The 20,409-nt window shown below is 36.0% G+C and overlaps 1 protein-coding gene across 10 annotated transcripts in view; it reads left to right on the top strand.

The window, feature by feature from the left end:
• RPAP2 (RNA polymerase II associated protein 2) overlaps nt 1-20,409 on the top strand; it is an 80,517-nt gene that overhangs the window by 42,339 nt on the left and 17,769 nt on the right. For 7 of the 10 annotated variants that reach the window (XM_072834483.1, XM_072834477.1, XM_072834482.1 and 4 more), the window contains one exon: nt 2,317-2,385. Coding sequence is in view for 8 of the 10 variants with exons in the window: in XM_072834477.1 (XP_072690578.1) it covers nt 2,317-2,385 (69 nt within the window). In the remaining 2 variants the exon portion in view is untranslated. Of the gene's footprint in view, nt 1-2,316; nt 2,386-5,978; nt 6,091-18,531; nt 18,578-20,409 lie in introns of those variants that run through there. The other 3 variants (XM_072834478.1, XM_072834480.1, XM_072834485.1) reach the window with 3 other exon arrangements.

Genomic DNA, 20,409 nt, shown 5'->3' on the forward strand with positions numbered 1-20,409 from the left:
GCGCCACCCAGGGATCCCGCATTTCAGCTTTATTAGATGTTGCCAAATTGTTTGATTGCTCAATCAAGTGTGTTAAAAATACTATTTCTTCATATTCTCACCAGCCTTTGCTATTATCAATATTTTATTTTTGCCAATGTGATGGAGTGAATTGCTTTTTATACTAGTTTTCCAGATTACTGGTGAAATTACACACTCATCCAAATGTTTCCTGGTGAATTTAAGCTCTTTATTGAAATGTTGACGACCATTTCCTCCTCTGTAAATTACCTGCTTATTTCCTTTGTCTATTTGTTTATTGGTTGGGTTTTTTTAAGACAATTTTTTAAGAGCAGTTTCAGGTTTATAGCAAAATTGAGAAAAAGGTACAGAGTTTTCCTATAATACTCCTTGCCCCCACACATGCATAGCTTCTCCCATTAGCTACACTCCCAGCCAGAGTTATACATTTGTTGCAGTTGATGAACCTACATTGATAATATCATCATCACCAAGGGTCCATAGTTTACATTAGAGTTCACTCTTGGTATTATATAATCTCTGGCTTTGAATGAGTATATGACATATGTCCATCATTATAGTATCATAGGGTATTTTCACTGCCCTAAAGCACCTCTGTGCTCTATTTGTCTACTTCTCACTCCCACCCCCATTTCACAACTCCTGGCAACCACTGATCTTTTAATTATCTCCATAGTTTTACCTTTTCCGAATGTCATATAATTGGAATTACACAGTATGAAGCCTTTTCAGACTGGCTTCTTTCACTTAATTAATATACATATAAAGTATCTCCACATCTTTTTGCAGTTTGATAGCACATATCTTTAGGGCTGAATAATATTCCATTATTTGGATGTACCACAGCCTATTTTTTCATTCACCTACTGAAGTACATTTTAGTTGCTTCCAAGTTTTGGAAGTCGTAAATGGAGCTGCTATAAACATCTGTGTGCAGATTTTTTATAGCCAAGTTGTTGACTCCTTTAGGTAAATACCAAGGAACATGATTGCCAATCAGATGGTGGAGTAGGTTTAGTTTTATAACAAAGCACCACACTCTTCCAAAGTTGCTATACCATTTTGAATTTCCATCAGCAATGAATGAGAGTTCCTCTTGCTCCACATCCCTGCTACAGAGCCATACATTTGACCAATGTGATAATGATGTCAATGTAGGTTCATCATTTATAGCAAATGTATGACTCTGATGGAGGGATTTTGGTTCAGGATTTTGGCCATCGTAATTGGTGTATAGCATTATCTCACTATTGTTTTAAATTGCAGTTCCATTATGAGATACAATGTGGAGCATCTTTTCATATGCTTATTTGTCATTTATCTTTGATGAGATGTCTCTTATGGCGTTTGGCTCATTTTTTAATTGGGCTATTTGTTTTCCTGTTGTTAAATTTTAAGTATTCTTTGTCTATTTTGCATAACAGTCCTTTATCAGATATTATTGGCTAGGCTTTTTTTCTTACTGATTTTATTATTTTTAAAGATTTTATTTATTCATGACAGACAGAAAGAGAGAGAGGCAGAGACACAGGCAGAGGGAGAAGCAGGCTCCATGCAGGGAGCCTGAAGTGGGACTCGATCCCCGGTCTCCAGGATCACACCCTAGGCCAAAGGCAGCACTAAACCACTGGGCCATTGGGGCTGCCCTTTTCTTACTGATTTATATCATTTTTTATTTAGAGCAATTCTTCCAGATGGTTTCTGAGAAACTAAGTTGACTACAGTGCATTTTGTTGTCATCAACTACTAAGTGATAGAGTTAATTTCTGACTTTTTAAAAATTCTTACTGAAGACTTAGTCTTATAGTTTACTAAGTCAACTCATTTCTGTAAACTATGGATTATGACATCCTCTCAGTGCCTGCTGCCAACCTACCACAAGGTAGAAAGATGCAAAAGATGAATTCAAATCAGAAATTGCTTATTACTTTGTGAGCTTTAATGAAACGTTTGACTGGGGGAAAATACAGAAAACAGTTACAGGAAACTGTGTGTATGTGTGTATTTTAATAAACCATGAAATTTAGTTTCCCATATTGTTCCCATATTCCCATCGTATCTAACAGTACTGTTGTTATAAATATATAGAAGTGGGGCTGGAGCACTTTCCTTTGAGATCATCCTTATCAGATACCAAAGATCAAGTCACAGTATTATACTACTGACTCCTATCAAACATATGAAGAATAGAAAATCGTGCTCTTTGATACATGATATCAAAAATCTGATTTTATCTAAAAATAGATGGTTTATGTATTTAAATATAATAGTAAACTTTATCTTCCTATTTTGCAGATTAACAAATAGAAATATTATACACAAACCTGTGGAGTGGACCTTAATTGCTATGGTGTTGCTGTCATTGTAAGTACTCTTTCAGATTTTAACTTTCAATGCTAAATGGAATTTTGATTGGGGAAAAACCAAGTTATTCATTGGTTTTATAAGCATCTTTGGAAAACGTACCTCCATTTTGTGTCTTACTTTCCTGTGTGATGAAATAACTTTCATGTAAAGTGATATGCCAATATTTTGATAAGCTTTAATTACTCTTATTATCTTTTCTTACTATCTTCTCTTCTGAGGGCCTTTTTCTTCAAAAATATTATTTGTTATCTTTTTAAAGAGGAGAACATCTCCATGTGGAATACATATGGAATATTCCTTTAATTTAATTTTTAACAATGCATTTTTATTAGCATTTAATGACCATCATTATTTTATAACTAGTTTTACCAATATATCTAATGCTATCTCACTTTTCTTCAAAATTTATTATCATTAACAGCTTTGGGAAAGTTTTATTTTCCAAAGTAATAAACATTTTTAAAATCAAACAGTTGTAAACGAACTTAAAGTACAAGTTACTACACAAGCATATATAAAAATTTTACATTTAATACTCATTCACCTTTGAAGAAATCACTAGTGGTTTCTAAAACTGTCTTTCAGTAGGGTTAAAACCATCTAGTAAGTGTAGTGTTTTTCAGCTTGAATTGCAAGTCTTCTTTTGAGGACCATACATTACTGCATTACTGTTGCTACTCAGTGCTTGTTAGGTCATTGAAGCCCATAGGACACTAAATACTTACTGGACACTCACAGGTCAAGAAGTGTTATGAGCCAACCTCAAAGCATCTCCAGCCCTGCTTTCTCTTTCTTTGATATTTCTTTAGTCTGACATGTTACTCTGGCTTCACTGTCCCAAAGAAGGCTGTGCTAGGAGGCATTAGAGTAGGCTTCAATGAACCAGCATCTGTGTCACCCAACCAGATACAACTCACATGATTCATTAAATCAGAACACAGAAAATAACTTTACTTGAATGCCATCATATAAATTTTTTATCAACCATAAGAACAAATCTTTTGTCATTTCTACTATTCAGTGTTCCAGTTGAATTGGTTATTTGTGAAACAGATCTTATTAATTTTTTAGAAAGTTCTTTCCATTTTATGAAATTTGTAAATATTTTGGTCACTGGCAAAAAAAAAAAATATCAGTATCTCTGCTCACCCACCATATCCTATGCCTGCCAATAAACCCTCATAGATAACTGTTTAACTGTACTTCTGCAATTCATTATACTAAAGAGGAAGTAACTTTTTTGGTTGACAAGTCACAGGCCTGGGCTAAGCAGTAATCTCAGAATCTTGCTTTCTAAGCCAGTAACTGGAAGTATTATCTTAATGAGCAGCTGTTTACTTAGGACACATGTTAGGTCCTGCTTTTTTTTATATCAAACTCTTGACACATCTTCTCCAAAATGTATAGCAAGGAACAAATAACATACAAAAAATGAAATAATGAAAAAGGCTGCCATTAAAATTTCAAATGATTATTCCACACAAAAGTAAACCTCCAGTGTTTGATTTTAATTGAGGCCCCCATATGACACAAACTATTGGAGGCTTTGCTAATCCTTTTAGGCATTTTTTGACTTCCCTAATTTTGGATATAGTATAGAGAATTCTCCTATTTTGAGGGTCAATGACCAAAAAAATAATAATCTAATTGAAGTTAAGAAACAAACTGCCCACATCTTATTTGTATTGCACGTTGCACTTATGTGGTCAGTCTTGAGGTAGCAGTAAACACTAACTAGTTCCTTTTGTCATCCACCTTGAATCCTTCTCTTTCATTATACATTAACCCCTAGCTAGATCTGCCCATCTTTCTCCTAGTCCTTGGTCCTTTTGATACCTGGACAACTAAAATCCCGTCCAGTTAGGGCTCTTCTGGCTTCTTTTAAAATCCTTGGTCACTAGACAAAGCAAGTCAGCTGAAACACTTTCTTCAGTGTTTGCCTTTCAAATATTATTTTCTCATAATCCTAACTTTTGCCATTGGTGTTCCTTGCATGTTATTCCTGATCTCTTCCATTCTGCATTTACACCTTCTGTACCTTCACTAGCTGGATCTCCTTATTCTTCAGTCACCAGCTTCTAAGAGTTTTGTCTTCTGTTCCAGTATTTATTTATTTCCCCTTTTCTCAGAAAGTCCCCTTTAGCTTTTCATATTTCTTCCCCCAAAGGAATCTCTGGCTCAATTCATAAGCCCTTTGGTTATCAGACTTGTCCTTTTATTATCCTTTTAGAGTAAATATTACTTTATGAGATGGGTATAAAGTTAAAATACTTATCTATCATGTTAAATACTAATCCCATTGACTTCTCTGAAGTATAATTATACTTTATATTTGCACCCCTCTTTCTGCCCACTTACAGTTCACAATTACTTTTTGGGAAAGGCATTTTGTCTTTGGGAGAAGAAAGATCAGGCTTGAGGGCTAGCATTGGATAAAGAATCTTAAACACAGTGAAAAATATGAAGACCTTAGACATCCAAAGAGACATAAAAAGAGAAAGGAGGTAACATACACATATTTATGCAGCAGTAACCGCACTACACAGCCTTTTAATTTATTGCCATTAAGATTGAACATAGGAATACATGGGATTATCTTTTTTAAAAAATTATTATTCTGTAATTCGGGAAACCTTTGCATCTACTCTAAAGTTTCCAGTGAAGTTTTTTTAGTCATTACTTCCAGATGTTTCTGGAATTTATGTTAGAAGTGAACTTCTTATAAATCTATAGCTAGGAAAAAGATTCTGATAGGCAGTTATCGTCACTGAAGATGAGTATAAAAAAATGGTATGTTCAGTATTATTTTAACAATGGTACTGTTCTTTGTATATGAACATTATAAGGTTTTGTTATTAGCACTTGTTTAATGTATGAAAGCTGTATCAAAATTCCTCTTGAGAACCACTTAAAAAAATATACATTTTGTTAGTATTTTTGCTAGGCTGGCTCCAGTCTAACTCTTATTAGAGAGGGAAAAAACTCAATACTTTGAGCAAAACATGGTAGTCCAAAAAAATAAAAGAGGACTGGCTCTTGAATTTCCACATCTGTATTATTAAAAGTAAAAATAAGGTTTTTCTGTATCAAATCATCTTTTCCTCCTAACTTCCCTTGCAGTTTCACAGATGTATTAACATTAGAAAAATTTAAACCACAATGTATAATCTGTCATTTATACTGATAGGAATTTTATTCTCATAAAATCTCAGGAAGGAATTGATCAAATTGAATTATACACTTCTTTGTGCACCCAATGAAATACATCTATCTATATATAAAAATACGTCATGACCTGTTCCCATTTCATTTACATTTCTCCATATGATTTGAATGCCCAGTGTGACTGCAACATTTATGGATATTTATACTTTGTACTCAGACCTTGAATAGCTACCAAGGGCACACAAAAAGACCTTTTAAATCAGAGCCTAAACAGTATACATTTATTTAACAGTGAAGGAATTTACCTTTAGTCCTTTCATGTTTATTTAATTAATGTTATAATTAGCAAAGACTCTGAAGAATTCCTTATGTAGAACATCTGTAATACTGATAATTGACCCAAAATTTTTTTGTTTTGTTTTAAGGATTTTATTTATTTGGGGTGGCGGTGGTTGGGGGGAGAGGGAGAAGCAGATTCCCCACTGAACAGAGAACCTGACTCGACTCCATCCCAGGACCTCAAGATGGTGACCTGAGCTGAAGGCAGACATTAAATCAACTGAGCCACCCAGGCGCCCCTTTTTTTGTTTTTTAATAAATCATTAGAAATGCAGTAAAGTAGCCTGGCAATTGGTGTTATTGCTTAAACACTTGCTTATAGTAATTTTTTAGCTTAGTTGAACTTTGTCAGATTTTACTCTTACATTACTATATATTGAAAATACAGAGTTGAATCTGATTTGCCCACAAAGTAATGCTCTAATATTAGCCTCTTTCCATAGTCTTGATGCCTGATTTTTCATAAAGATGTGTATGAATATATAGACAGTCTGCTATAAATACGTTAGTGCCTGTATACTGTGTAAAGCTAATGTATTTATATAATTTTTATGTTTATATACCAAATTAGCAAGCATAATTATTACATTACATTTTATGATGCCTCCTTATAGTGTATCATATTTGTTTACATATTCTTCATAATTCTCATCGTACTCCTAATATAGGAAAAGCAAAAACTATAGAATTACTTTTCATCATAGTACTCAGTAGTTTCCTTGAGAATATTTTGACTGGTATTTTGAGAAGATTTTCTAGCCATAGAACATCCCCGTTGGCTTGATCCCTTTTCTCCTTTTCCTCTTCCCTTTGCTCTTAGTCTCCTTTGACCTCTTATTATACTTCATCCTGTAACACGTGAAGGGATTATGTAGATGTTGACTAAAAACTGGAAACCTAGAGAAAGGTCCAGACTAGCAGCCAAAGAGAAGCCATATAGAAGGCTAGGGAGAAGCAGATTAACTGGCCTAATTTACTTTATGTACAACCCACATGCCAGAACTGGGATTTCCTCATTGACTTTTTGTTATTTAAAACGTTAACTTGGGCAGCCCGGGGTGTGATCCTGGAGATCCCAGATCGAGTCCCATATTGGGCTCCCTACATGGAGCCTGCTTCTCCCTCTGCCTGTGTCTCTGCCTCTGTCTCTCTCTCTGAATAATTAAAAAAAAAGGAGGTGGGGGGGATCACTGGGTAGCTCAGCAGTTTGACGCCTGCCTTTGGCCCAGGGCGCGATCCTGGAGTCCTGGGATCGAGTCCGGCGTCAGGCTCCTGCATGGAGCCTGCTTCTTCCTCTGTCTGTGTCTCTGTCTGTCTCTCTCTCTATGTCTATCATGAATAAATTTAACAAAAAAAATTAAAAATCTTAAAAAAAAAAAGAAAACCTTAACTTTTCCACGTTAACCTTCGTAAATAGCCAGTGCTTTGCATTATGATAATTTGTGGTTAACTGTAGCATAGGAATTGAGTGTCTTATAGTGGGTCGCCTTGGAGAGGGGTAAGGTCGTTTCATGGGAATGATTGGATTATCTAATGAAGGAGATGAATACTTAGAAGAGAAGGAAGAGAGTGACTTGTAGTTTAACATGGATATACTCTATTCCTAGTTTTACGCCCTTGATGTTCTCTAATGGAAAGCTTTCAAGATCATCTCACAAAATGTCTGCTTTCATTTTATTTATCTGAACTGTCTATTTCCAGTGAACTGTGGCCCACTTCCTAGGCAGAGACCATGCAATAGTTTATTCCCCCTAAAAGCTTTCAGTATACCCGTCGTTTAGGGAGTAGCATGTTAAGTCCTGAAAAATGGTATTTATACAAGCTCAACTTGACCATGATCACTGAACAAAAGCCTTCACTGGATATGGGCAGCCACTTTAGGTAACCATCATACAGATAGACACTCAGGAGAGTCAGTTCCCTAGGGTACCAGGCATGAATAGAAAAATGTGACTAAGGCTTTTTGCCTCAGCAGATTGTTTTTTTAGCCCACTCATCACTAATTTCCTTAGAGAAGTTTGTGAGCATACCATGAAAAATAAGAGAAGGTTCCTTAGAAATTTATTGGTTTTCAGAAGCATTCTAAGGCCTTTCTTCTAACATTCCCAATTTGGTTCTGAGTAGTCTTGAGACCATAATGGAAGATCATTGAAATTTTTATTGAGATGTAAATTCACATAACATGAAATTCACCATTTTTAAATGGACCATTCACTAGTTTTTAGTATATTCACTATATTTTGCAACTGTCACCACTGTCTAATTTCAGAACATTACCATCACCCTAAAAAAGAAACCGCATATCTGTTAGCTTAGTCCCAATTTCCTCTTCTTTCATTCCCTGGCAACCACTAATCTAATCTACTTTCTATCTCTATGAATTTACCTATTTTGAATATTTCATACAGGTGGGATTATATAATGGCCTTTTGTGTCAGGTATATTTCACTTAACATGTTTCAAAGTTCATTAATGTTGTAGCACAAAACTACTTCATTCCTTTTTATGTCTGAGTAATATTTCATTTTGTGGATATACCACATTTTATTTATCCATTAATCAACTGTTGAACATTTAGGTTGTTTCTACTTGTTGGCTCTCATGAACATTTGTGTACAAGTTTTGATGTGAATATGTTTCAGTTCTCTTACACATACTGAAAAGTAGGGTTACCATATGATGTTAACACTGTTTAATCTTTTGAGAAACTGCTAGCCTTTTTTCCAAGGTGGCTCACTATTTTAAATTTCCACTAGCCAAAACCACAGTGAGATATCACCTCACACCAGTGAGAATAGGGAAAATTAACAAGGCAGGAAACAACAAATGTTGGAGAGGATGTGGAGAAAGGGGAACCTTCTTGCACTGTTGGTGGGAATGTGAACTGGTGCAACCACCCTGGAAAACTGTGTGGAGGTTCCTCAAAGAGTTAAAAATAGATCTGCCCTACAACCCAGCAATTGCACTGCTGAGGATTTACCCCAAAGATACAGATGCAGTGAAATGCCGGGACACCTGCACCCCCGATGTTTATAGCAGCAATGTCCACAGTAGCCAAACTGTGGAATGAGCCTCCGTGTCCATTGAAAGATGAATGGATAAAGAAGATGTGGTTTATGTATACAATGGAATATTACTCAGCCATTAGAAATGACAAATACCCACCATTTGCTTCGACGTGGATGGAAGTGGAGGGTATTATGCTGAGTGAAATAAGTCAATCGGAGAAGGACAAACATTATATGGTCTCATTCATTTGGGGAATATAAAAAATAGTGACGGAATAAAGGGGAAAGGAGAAAAAATGAGTGGGAAATATCAGAAAGAGAGACAGAACATGAGAGACTCCTAAATCTGGGAAACATAAAGGGTGGTGGAAAGGGAGGTGGGCGGGGGTTGGGGGTGACTGGATGATGGGCACTGAGGGGGGCACTTGAGGGGATGAGCACTGGGTGTTATGCTATATGTTGGCAAATTGAACTCCAATTAAAAAAAAAAACAAATTTCCACTGGCAATATATGAGGGCTCCATAGATTGAACAGTAGAGGTTTACTCATATTCAGTAGTCATGTTGGAGACTTATATTTGCAGTTTTTCTAAAACTTAAATATGCCTATTATGAGTGATTTTAGACCTTCATGGGCCTGTAATATCAATTTGTTATGTTCTAGGAATTTCTCCTTAATATGCAAAATACTGCCTGTGACCCCCTGCCCTTTCAGAAAGACCATAGTATTGAATTATAAGACCATATAAATTGAATGTCTGAAACATAACAGGTGTTATTTTCTTGGATTTCTAAATATCCATAAAATTCCTCTTTTTGTTTGTTTTTTCCTTGTGTAAATCTTGGATCTGTTTATCTTATGTTAACTATCACAGTACCATTGTCATTGTGAAGTTTAAGTATTTGTTTACTGAGTATTAATAGATTATTTCTAACCACCACCACCCCATACTTACTGCTGAGAGTTTACATACGAAAAATATATTTTTAAATTGAAGTAGCTTTACTCTGGGAATCCAGATATTTTTCTAAAGAAAAAATAGTATTTAAATTTTTAACCAAAGCCAGTGGTTTTTTTTTCCCCTCAGAATTCCTTGTATTTTTGATAATTTTATAATGTTAGTGTTTTTAACTACAAGTAACTGAGAGTCCTCAACTTCAGGCCACAGTACATCTTAAAGTCACCAAGGATCCTCAGCCAAAAGATTTTCCCTTTAGCTTCCTCATTCCAAGCAGCAGCAGTGGCAGCATTGGTGAATGCAGGTAACAAGTAGCACTTGGCCCTTGCTAGTCACAGCCTCAATTTGAGGAGACAGTCTCTGTATCTGCCAGTGACATTTTCACATCCTGACTGAGCTCACTGAAAGGACAGGCCTGGGGAGGTTAGGAAGCTAGAGGCCTAAGGGCTTTGTCATACCCAGCTTCAGGGTTCTGCACCCTAAGAGTGAGATGATGGTTGCATATGGACACCACTGGTTAGTTCCGTTTCCATTTCAGTGCTAGAGCAATGACAAAAATAGTTGGAGCCACTATCAACAATTATGAAGAAACGATTATGTTTCTTCAACAATTACGAAGCAACAATTATGAAGAAAAGCTTTTCCAACACTCCTCTACAAAGCTGCTCTTAGATCTGTCACAAGCAGGATTTAGATATAAAGTTTAAAGTCACTACAGCCCAGCCCTTTAAACAAACCTTGTGTAATATATCAGTACAAAGTGAATTACAAAGAACTTGTTTGTTTTGAATTAGAAATATCAATGAAAAGCATCCCTGCTTCCTTATTAATAGGTAATCCTAAAGCACTAAATACAAACATTATCAGGGCATAAACCATCTGTTATAAGAAAAACATTTTTTTATTTGGCTAGCATAGTCATTTATAATCAAAGTTTTTATCTCCATTTCCTAGATAATAGTTATGAAGTAGGAAGCCCATAATGACATACTTCTTCATGCTATGTTCTTTTCTACTTTATTTTTCTTAGAAATCCTTAATAGTGATAGCCTCATATGCCTCTCGATTTTGAGACTTTAGCTTTGTGCCTAGGATGAAACTAAATGCAATTTAAGTGCATCTAAATAATTTTTATTAATCATTACAATATTTTTATTAAATGTAATTCCCTTACCATCTAAACTACCATTAGCATGCAAGAGCCTCTTAAAACCCTAAATTCAGTCTTATTCTGGATTACATCTTGTTTTTTTCCTTTGCAATGGCACTATATCCTTGCACAAGTTTCTTAACCTCATTTTGCATTATTTTCTTGTTGGCAAAATGAGTGGTTAGACTATATATCCAAGTTAAGTTAACTTAGTGTGATTTCAACTGTGAGATGTTATATATAAGAAGTTATTCGAACGCAATATGTAAAAGGCTACTGACAATGAGGATGAGTATACTTAGCATAGAGAACAATTTAATTTTGTTGATAAAGAACCATGATGACTCTGCCTAAGTATTATTACTTAGTTATCTTAGTCATTAAGCTTGGCAAAGAAATGCATTGAATGATACAGCTAATCACTCTGTGGAAAGATTAGAGTACTCATTTAAGTCAAAGGAACACTCCTTTAAGATTCCTTTACTCTTTCTACTACGACTGACATTATATTAGCTGACATTATGTTGCTCTCCACAAAGAGGAGGAACCTGCTCTGGATGCAAAAGGAAACAGTGGAGTGATTTAGTACCTCAGCATTCTACTTACAGTGGTGAAGAGCAAAATAAAATGTTCATTGATTTTTTTAATGGAAAAATATGTTTTAAAACTATTTTGCTTACAGAATCCTCACTACAATCTGTGGAACTTTTTTCCCTCTTCTGTTTTATTCTTTACATTTTATTCTGGGAATAGGGATGTCCAGAAAGTTGCTCATATGAATTATAGATTCTTTGTTCAGATCACATTAAAGGACATTTTAAAGTGGTTCTAGAATAGTGTTTTCCTTTATTACTTCCTACCTTTTTTTTTTTTCATTCATTGATGAGAAGATCTCAAGTGTTCGTTGATAAATCTTCTTTAAACTAGGTATGGTAAGGCAACCTGAGTTTCTTCTCTGAGATAGTATCATCTTGTTGTTAGCTAAAGGATTGATAAGTACCTGAGTTATAGCTCTGATTTTTCTTCTAAAGAGTTGGTTTAGTATTTTTTTTATGTCTCTAATCCATGCCATGAAAATCAACATAAGTAGATCTATATATGCCAGAAAAGGAAATGAGACCACTCTGTTAAATCAGAATAGAAGCTGGTATCTACACAATAATTGAAAAGGTTCCAAATACTTAGAAATCTGAATTTAAAGATAGACAACAAATGTGTATTGAGCAGCTTCTACTGGTAAGACTGTATCATAGGCACTGTGCAGGACACAAAGGTTAAACAAAGCCTCTGCACTCAAAGACTTTACAGTCTGCTGGATGTTCTAGAAAGGGAGAGATGAATATGTGCACAGGTAACTACAGTAAAAAGTTAAATATATCAAGTGGCAAAAAAAGCACAGACTGTTGGGAGTTGCAAAGAAGCAAAAGATCTCAACTAGAAAGATGATTAAAAAAAAAAAAAAAAAGAGTTTCACAGAAGTGGGGTTTGTGATGAGCCCAAAGGATAGAAAGGGTTTCAAGAAATAGGAATGAAAGGATGAGGGCATTGTACGAAGTACCTGTGGCATGGACAAAAGCAAAAAGAAACGATTTAGTGAAGAATAAAAAATAACTGGAAAGAGCTGTTGGAAAGTTGGGTCTACTGTAGAGTAAGATCCATTTGTGGCAGATAAACTTACTTCAGTGGACAGTGAAAGTCATTTAAGTTTTGAGCAGAGTACTGTCATGAAACCTGTGCTTTAGCTCTGATCCTGTCTTCCACCTGTTCTTCAAAAGCTTCTAACTGCTCTCAGAGAAAAACCTCTTATTGTGGCCTGTGTGGCCCTGCATAGTTATAGCCCCTTCTTCTCCAGCCTCCTCTCTCCTACCACCCTACCTTGTTCCCTTTCCCAGAACACTGACCTTCTTTCTCTCAGCCTTTCTCATCACACTCTCACCATAGGACATTGGTTGTTTCCTCTGTCCAAAATACTCTTCCTTCCTCTCTTGCTTTGGTTAATTCCCCTTCATTTTTTAGAACCTAAGGAAACTTCCTCAAGAAATTTTTCTTAACTTCCCTGACTAAAATACATATCTTTATAAATAGGCTTTTATAATACTGTGCACTTATCTTTCCTATACTTGTCTTGTTTTCTGTTTTATATTTAATTGTATGATTACTTGATTAATGTCTGCCTCTCTCATTCAATTTGAAAATTTTAGGGGCTGGTTCTTTATCTGATTTTATTCTCCATCATATACCCAGCACTTAGTATTGTGCCTAATTATAAATTTACAATAAATATCTGGCAATGAATGAATGAATGATTAATCACGAAACTGTCCTTTCTCTTTGTTGACTCCTTCCCTCCTGCCTCCAATTGCTTATTCATCTTTGAAGTTTCAAAAACAAATGGAGGGACACATGGGTGGCTCACCCATTGTCTGCCTTAGACTCAGGGCATGATCCCAGGTCCAGGATCATTCCCGCATCAAGCTCCCTGCAAGGAGCCTACTCCTCCCTCTGCCTATGTCTCGGCCCCTATGATGAATAGATACATAAAATCTTTAAAAAAAAAAAAAAAAAAAAACTGTCCTTTGTCCTTAATTTCACTGACCCCCTCAGACTATACATCCATTCACTTAACAAACTTCTTAAAAAACTAGTCTGCTGTCAGTAATTCCAGTGCTTTTCATTAATCTCTTGCATTCTTATTCTTGCCCACACCATTTATGAAATTGATTTCTCAGAGACTCCAGTAGTGATAACCTCATTGACCAAAGAGCAATGACCAAAGAGCAATGAGGTAGTGAACTAAAATGATTACAACAAAAACTAAATGGGAGAGACCGATGATAAGAGACATGATAGCTCCAGAATCTACAAGGTTTAGCAATGTGTGTGTGTTGGGGGTGGATAGGGAATAATAAATGATTTCAAAATACAGGCACACTTCATTTGATTATGCTTTACATATATTACTCTTTGAGGGTAATTGCATTTTTTACAGATTTAAGGTTTGTGCATTGAGTAAGTCTATCAGCGCATTTTCCAACAGCATTTGCTCACTTCGGGTCTCTGGCACATCTTGGTAATTTTTGCAATATTTTGAACTTTATTATTATTATATTATGATGACCTGTGATCAGTGATCACAATTCACTGAAAACGCAGGTGATAGCATTTTAAATTCTTTTTAATTTTTTTTAAAGATTTTATTTATTTATTCATGAGAGACAGAGAAGCAGAGACACAGGCAGAGGGAGAAGCAGGCTCCTCACAGGGAGCCTGATGCAGGACTTGATCCACGGACCTGGGATCATGCCCTGAGCCAAAGGCAGACGCTCAACCACTGAGCCACTCACTCAGGCATCCCTAAATTATTTTTAATTAAGGTGTATTCTTTTTTAATAGACTACAGCATAGTGTAAACCTGACTTTTATATGTACTAGAAAACCAAAAAATTCATTCAACTTTATTATGATACTTTACTGCTGTGGTCTGGAACAAAACCCGTAATACCCCACAATATGACTGTATTAAGATAGATGACTAGGAAAATAGTGGTTCCTTTAGGGAAATGGGGTAGGAAGAACTAATTTTAAAAGATGGTGCATTTGGTTTAATGCTCTACAAGCACAGAGGCTATTCCTGTTCAGGAATAGGAAAGGTTTCAGGCAGATTACCCACTTGGGTGGTTTGCCAGTAGGTAGTTGAATTGGAATTAAAGAATGGTAAGGGGGCTGCCCATGTCTAATGCCCAGACTCAGCCACCACTCAGCCCAGAATCAGGACAGCACCCCATTGTGGACCCTGAATGCCATCGGGAAGGCATTAATGCCCAGGGGCCATGATCCAGCTTGTTGGAAGGAAACTTAGGGATATCTGTAAGGAAGGACCTGAGGAGAAGCAGTAAAGGAAGACATTGTAGATCCTTTGGAGCCAAGGATTGGGACTGACTTGCAAGACCTCCACCAACTAGTGGTTTCCATAGCACACTCCTTTGCCAAGATTTTGGTGAATAGTCTTTGACTATGCATTTTTTTCTTGGACATTGTTTTACTTGTTATCATGACTGTGCTTGCTGGATGCTTTTTCTTGCTCCATAAATGGGCACATTTATCGAGTTCACTCCTCTAACTTTGAAGTAGAAAGAAAATAGCCTGTTCAGGAGACTTAGGCACAATTGAGACCCAAGCCTTGGATGAAGAACTGCAACTATGAGAACCATGTGGAAGGGATATAAGTATCCCTCAGGAAGGACCCTGATGTCAATAAGCAAAGATGATCCTGGTAAAGTAATTCAGCTCTGAAGCTTACCTGATTAACTGTATAGTTCCTGTTCTTGGTTTCGCATAAAGTAATTGCAAATTATTTTGTAACATTTTACATAAAAGTAAATATACTTTAAAAAAAAATGGTAAGGGGGACACCTGGCTAGCTCAGTCAAAAGAGCCCACGACTCTTGATCTCAGGGTCATGAGTTCAAGCCCCACAGTGGGTGGAGAGATTACTAAAATAAATAATTTTTTTTTAAAAATGGTTAAGAAAAATGAGAGACCTAGATTTTTGAGTCAGCACTGAAATGATAACATGGCAGAGGTAGAGGGTGTTAAATACCAAGTCAAAATGAAAAAGAACTGTAGAACAGCTGCCTCCATGCCAAGGATGCCTGAGCACTACAAAAAAGCAGAAATAGGAGGAAAGTGGACATTTTTGAACATCAACCATGTGCAACACCACGCTAGATTCTTTACATGCATTATTTTATTTGATCTTCACAACCGTCTCAGGTCAATTGTGGTGTCCCACTTCCCAGAGGAAGAAACAGACTCTGGGAAGACTAGTACTTTTCTAAGATCACACCTAAGACTCAAACTCTGATGTCTGACTTCAAAATGTGTGTACTTTACTTGGCACAGTGTACTTGAGAAAGGTACATATCCAACCAGAGCACTGCCAAGGAATCCAAAACAGTTATGAAAGTGGTAACTACCTTTCTGAGAACCTGGTATTTATCCTTTATTGAAAAGGGATGAGGACTGAAAAAGGCTGTGGCTTTAGCAATTAGGTGGTTGTAGGTGACCTTCAAGAAAGCCGGGTTTTTTTAGATGATAGACGTGGAGACCAGATTGCAAGGACTACTGCAGTAGACAATTTTGAAGGTACTGGATGTAGCACATGTTGACCATTCTTTCCATATAGTTGGCAGAAGAGGAAAGGGAAGTGATTATAACCCCATGTGACATGGTAAATCTTCAGAAGACTTATCAGGATAATGGAAGCTTGAGCTTATTAGTGGCAGGAGGCAGGGAAATGTTAGGTAGGGTACTTTTTGGGAGTACTGAAAAGACAGGATAACTGACAGGATGCAGCCCATGAATAAACTGGGAATGTCATCAAAGGCAAATTTGCCTATTTTTCTTCTCTAACCTCTGTCACCTACCTCTTTCCCACTGTTTCCTCCCCATGTTTCTCTCTCCTTGCCTTGAAGTATTATTTGCTAACATTTTCCCTTCCATACTTAATTTCAAAAGTGAATAAACCAATATATAAACCTTATATATTTCTCCTTCCAAAAATCCATGTTAGAATGACTGCTTTATTACTTGCTGTGATTAATTCTTACCCTCCTCCATTGCAGGTGCAGGTCACTGATCTGTCCTAGGAGAATTAACGTAAAGCAGCATTTCTAAGCTCGACCTATATATAGCCACTATGTTTAATTCTGGTGACTTTTTTTTCATACTTACGATTTTTACCTTCCCTGCCTTCTCATCTTTCATGACCCACAAATCATTCCTAGGGCCATGTGCATGTACTTCATATGTGTGTGTGTATGTGTGTGTTGCATATATATATATATATATATATATATATATATATATGCACTTCATATGTACATATATATATATATATATACACACACACACACACACACACACGTTACTACATGAAAATAAGAATGGAACTAGTACTATTTCATCTAGAAATTGTGTTTGGACAATGCATAAGCAGTACTAAACCAGAAAAGATGTCTACAGTAAGTGAGGTGAATTTGAAACTCTTTTCTTACCAAACATAATCTCCTTCAGCCAAGGACATTGTGTAGATTATTTTTGTCTCCCAAGTGCCAAGCACTCTATCTGGTACTTAGTAAGCAAAGTAGTCAGTGAGTATTCATGGAATTAATCAAATGAATGAATGGATAGGAAAGACTTGGATAAATTATTGTTGATGTTATGGACTTAAACATAGAATTGGTAGCACTGGTAAAATCACTTTGCACAGGAAAAAACAAAAATCGTTGCTTACTATAATGAGTGAAAGGAAGGACAGTGACCCTGTGTCTCTGTAATGATTCATATTTTCCAGGGTGGGTATGGTCTGATAAAGGTGTGACTGGTTAGCCCAAAAAAAATTGCTAATTTTAACTAAATCTAACATTGCTTTTTTGCAAATAGATTGTTATAAAATCTTTAATAAAATTAACGAAAAACACTTAAAACTAGATGTAAATGTCAGATTGTTTTTTAACTCCTATAATTATAAAATTAGTGAACATTTAAATTTTTTAAATGTTTCTTTGATTTAAAAACTTGATTCCAAATACTGCTTTTCTCTTACTTTCCGTGGACTTAATCTTTTATCCTCTCTGGACTGATAAAATAGAAGAATTAGTTAAAGAGCAGTTAATCACCATATGTGTTATAGTATTATACTGAATCTTTTATTTATCCAGTGCATCACGGACACAATTCTGGAGAATTCTTTTAAATGTTTTACATGTTGGTATTTGTTCATTGAATTGGAAGCATTTATCAAATATTAATGGGTCCTAATGGAAAATTTTACTCTAGAGGCAAACTCTTCCTTTAACTAGTTTTATGAATGTATTTTATTACCTAGTCTCACAAACTTTCATTCAAGTTTTAGGAGAAAAAATTATTATTCCCATGTGTATTGAGTGTTTATTCAATTTAAGATCCTAATCGTCTAGTGTGTTTTTCCTCTGTTGTCTTTAAACATTTCCGTTTAGATTGTTTATTATAGAGACTTAACACCTTTTTAATATTCTTCCTGCCACTGACTTTTCTCATTCTGATAGTTCTAGTTAACTGTAAAGTCACATAGTTCTTAGAGGCAAAATTCAAATGCTTCCATTTTACTCCTTGTCTAAATATTCTTACAAATCTTTAGAAAAGATTTTAAGGCCAAAGGGTAAAACAAGGCTTGATATTCTTTTACTGCTGTTTGTGTTGTTCCACTGTCCATTCTGGATGAGGAATTTGAGAGTTGGCTTTCATTTTAGTGCAGCTAGAAAAGGTATACTCTTGCCTTAGAAGATGACACATATCCAAATACACAAGGCTTAATACTGAAAATTCTAGTGGAGCAGAAGTACTTGGGAAACTACTGCAAACTGCATGGTGAACACCTATAATTTCTGTGGGAAGGAAATCATGTTATAGTAACTGAATTGCCTATACTATTTCAGAGTTCCACTTATTTACTGATTATTCTTTCCATTGAATCTTTCAGCCCTCCCAGTATGTTGTTGTTCCTCATATGGACGTTTTTAATTACAGTGAGTAGCAAATCAGCTGTACCGAAAAAATGTTTTGCAAGAACAAGGCAGTCGCCAGGTTATAACTAGTATTCTTAATGGTTTCACTGCAGAGAAGAATGTTGCTTATCTGAAAACTGAGATTTACACAACTTTCTCATGTTCCCAATTTCCAAAACTATAAAATTAAATGCCACTAATTTTCTGCAGTTAAGGTTATACATTAAGATACATGGTTATGCAGTTGTGTCTTGAATGATGTGGGGGCTAGAGCACTGACACCCCCCCCCCAGTCAAAAATCAACATATAATTTTTTACTCCCCCTAAACTTTACTAATAGCCTACTGTTGACTGGAAGCCTCACCAATAACATAAACAGTTGATTAACACATACTCTGTATGTTATATGTATTACATACTGTATTATAATAAAGTAACTTCTCAAGAAAATCATCAGAAAATACATTTCCAGTACTGTACTGTATATTTTTTTAAATCCATGTATAAATAGATCATGTAGTTCAAACCCATGTTGTTCAGGGATAATCTTCCCCCAAGGGAAAAAAAATGCCAATTTGGAAAAAAACTTCTTATATAACTGGAAGGAATATATAAACTCTTATATCTGAGATTACATTGAGAAAGTAGAGTCAGCAAATGTAGATTTCTCTGTCGAGAAACTTAATCAGAAGGGTAGGAGAGAGATTGAACAATTTGTTTTGAAAAGACATTTAAGCATGCAAATAGCTTATGGAGAAGGAGCCAGTAAAGAAAAATAATCTGAAATTGAGAATGAAATGGAGGGGTAGTTATATACCATGGAACAGGGTCCCAGGGGAGGCACAAAGAAATGGGACCATGGTCACAGGCAGATGGAATAGCTTGAAGAAGAGAGAACAGCTACATTGTCTGAGACTGGAAGAAAGTAAGTGAAGAATAATGTGGCTATACATAAGTTTGTAAGTAGAAGGGAAAGATTTTCAAATCATGCCTGACAACTTCATTTTTCATGGAGTAGGATATGAAGTTGTGCTCTAAGAGTAAAGAGATTGTGGTTGGGTAGAGAGTGAAAATACTGGTAACAGAGTAGTCATTAAGAGGCTCTGAAAAACGCTCTAACCCAGGGCCAGAGAATATTGCCAAGTGACCCTCTGTGCCCAGAGGAGGCCAGAGATCATAGATTTGTAACGGTGGCGATCTTCCTCCCATTCCCCTATCCCAGGGGTTTCCAACCATCCTGCCATAGGTGTGGAGAAAGCAGATTGTAGCATTGATCTCAGCTTGTAGTTGTCATGACTAGGAAAGCTAAGACAAGCAAGAGATTCAGAGGAGTGCTGGTGAGAGATTAGTTCAAGAAATAAGCACAAATATAATTGGTAAAGGATAATGGAGTTATCTTAGGAAGGAAATTAGTTATCCCAATCAAACATTTCTTGTGTCTTTCTCCTCAAAGTTGTACCTTCAGCTCCAACATTTCTCTTAGATAGCAGACAAAACTTTTTTGAGAGGGAGATGCATCTCCATTTGGATATTCCTCAGACAATTCAGTCTCAGATCTGAGGTTGAGTTCATCTTTGAAAAGACTCCTATTTCTTTTGGTGACATTTCCCTCTTTCTAATTACCCAGAGTTGAAAGCCAATTTGTTGGTGCTTCTCGTGTCCTTAGCCTCCCTATCTAGTCAATGCAAAGTCCTGCCTTTGTAACTTCTCTTACCCAGTGGTATGTCTACTTTCCCAGTGAGGCTAACTTACATCAGGCTTTTCATTACTTGCCTAGACTGCTGCAATTAGAGTGTTCCCAAACAGGTCTCCTTTCTATGTGTCTCTTCCTTCAAATAGTCCATCCTTCCTT

The sequence above is a fragment of the Canis lupus genome, chromosome 8 (genome assembly GCF_048164855.1).
Source record: "Canis lupus baileyi chromosome 8, mCanLup2.hap1, whole genome shotgun sequence".
Taxonomy (NCBI): Eukaryota; Metazoa; Chordata; class Mammalia; order Carnivora; family Canidae; genus Canis; species Canis lupus.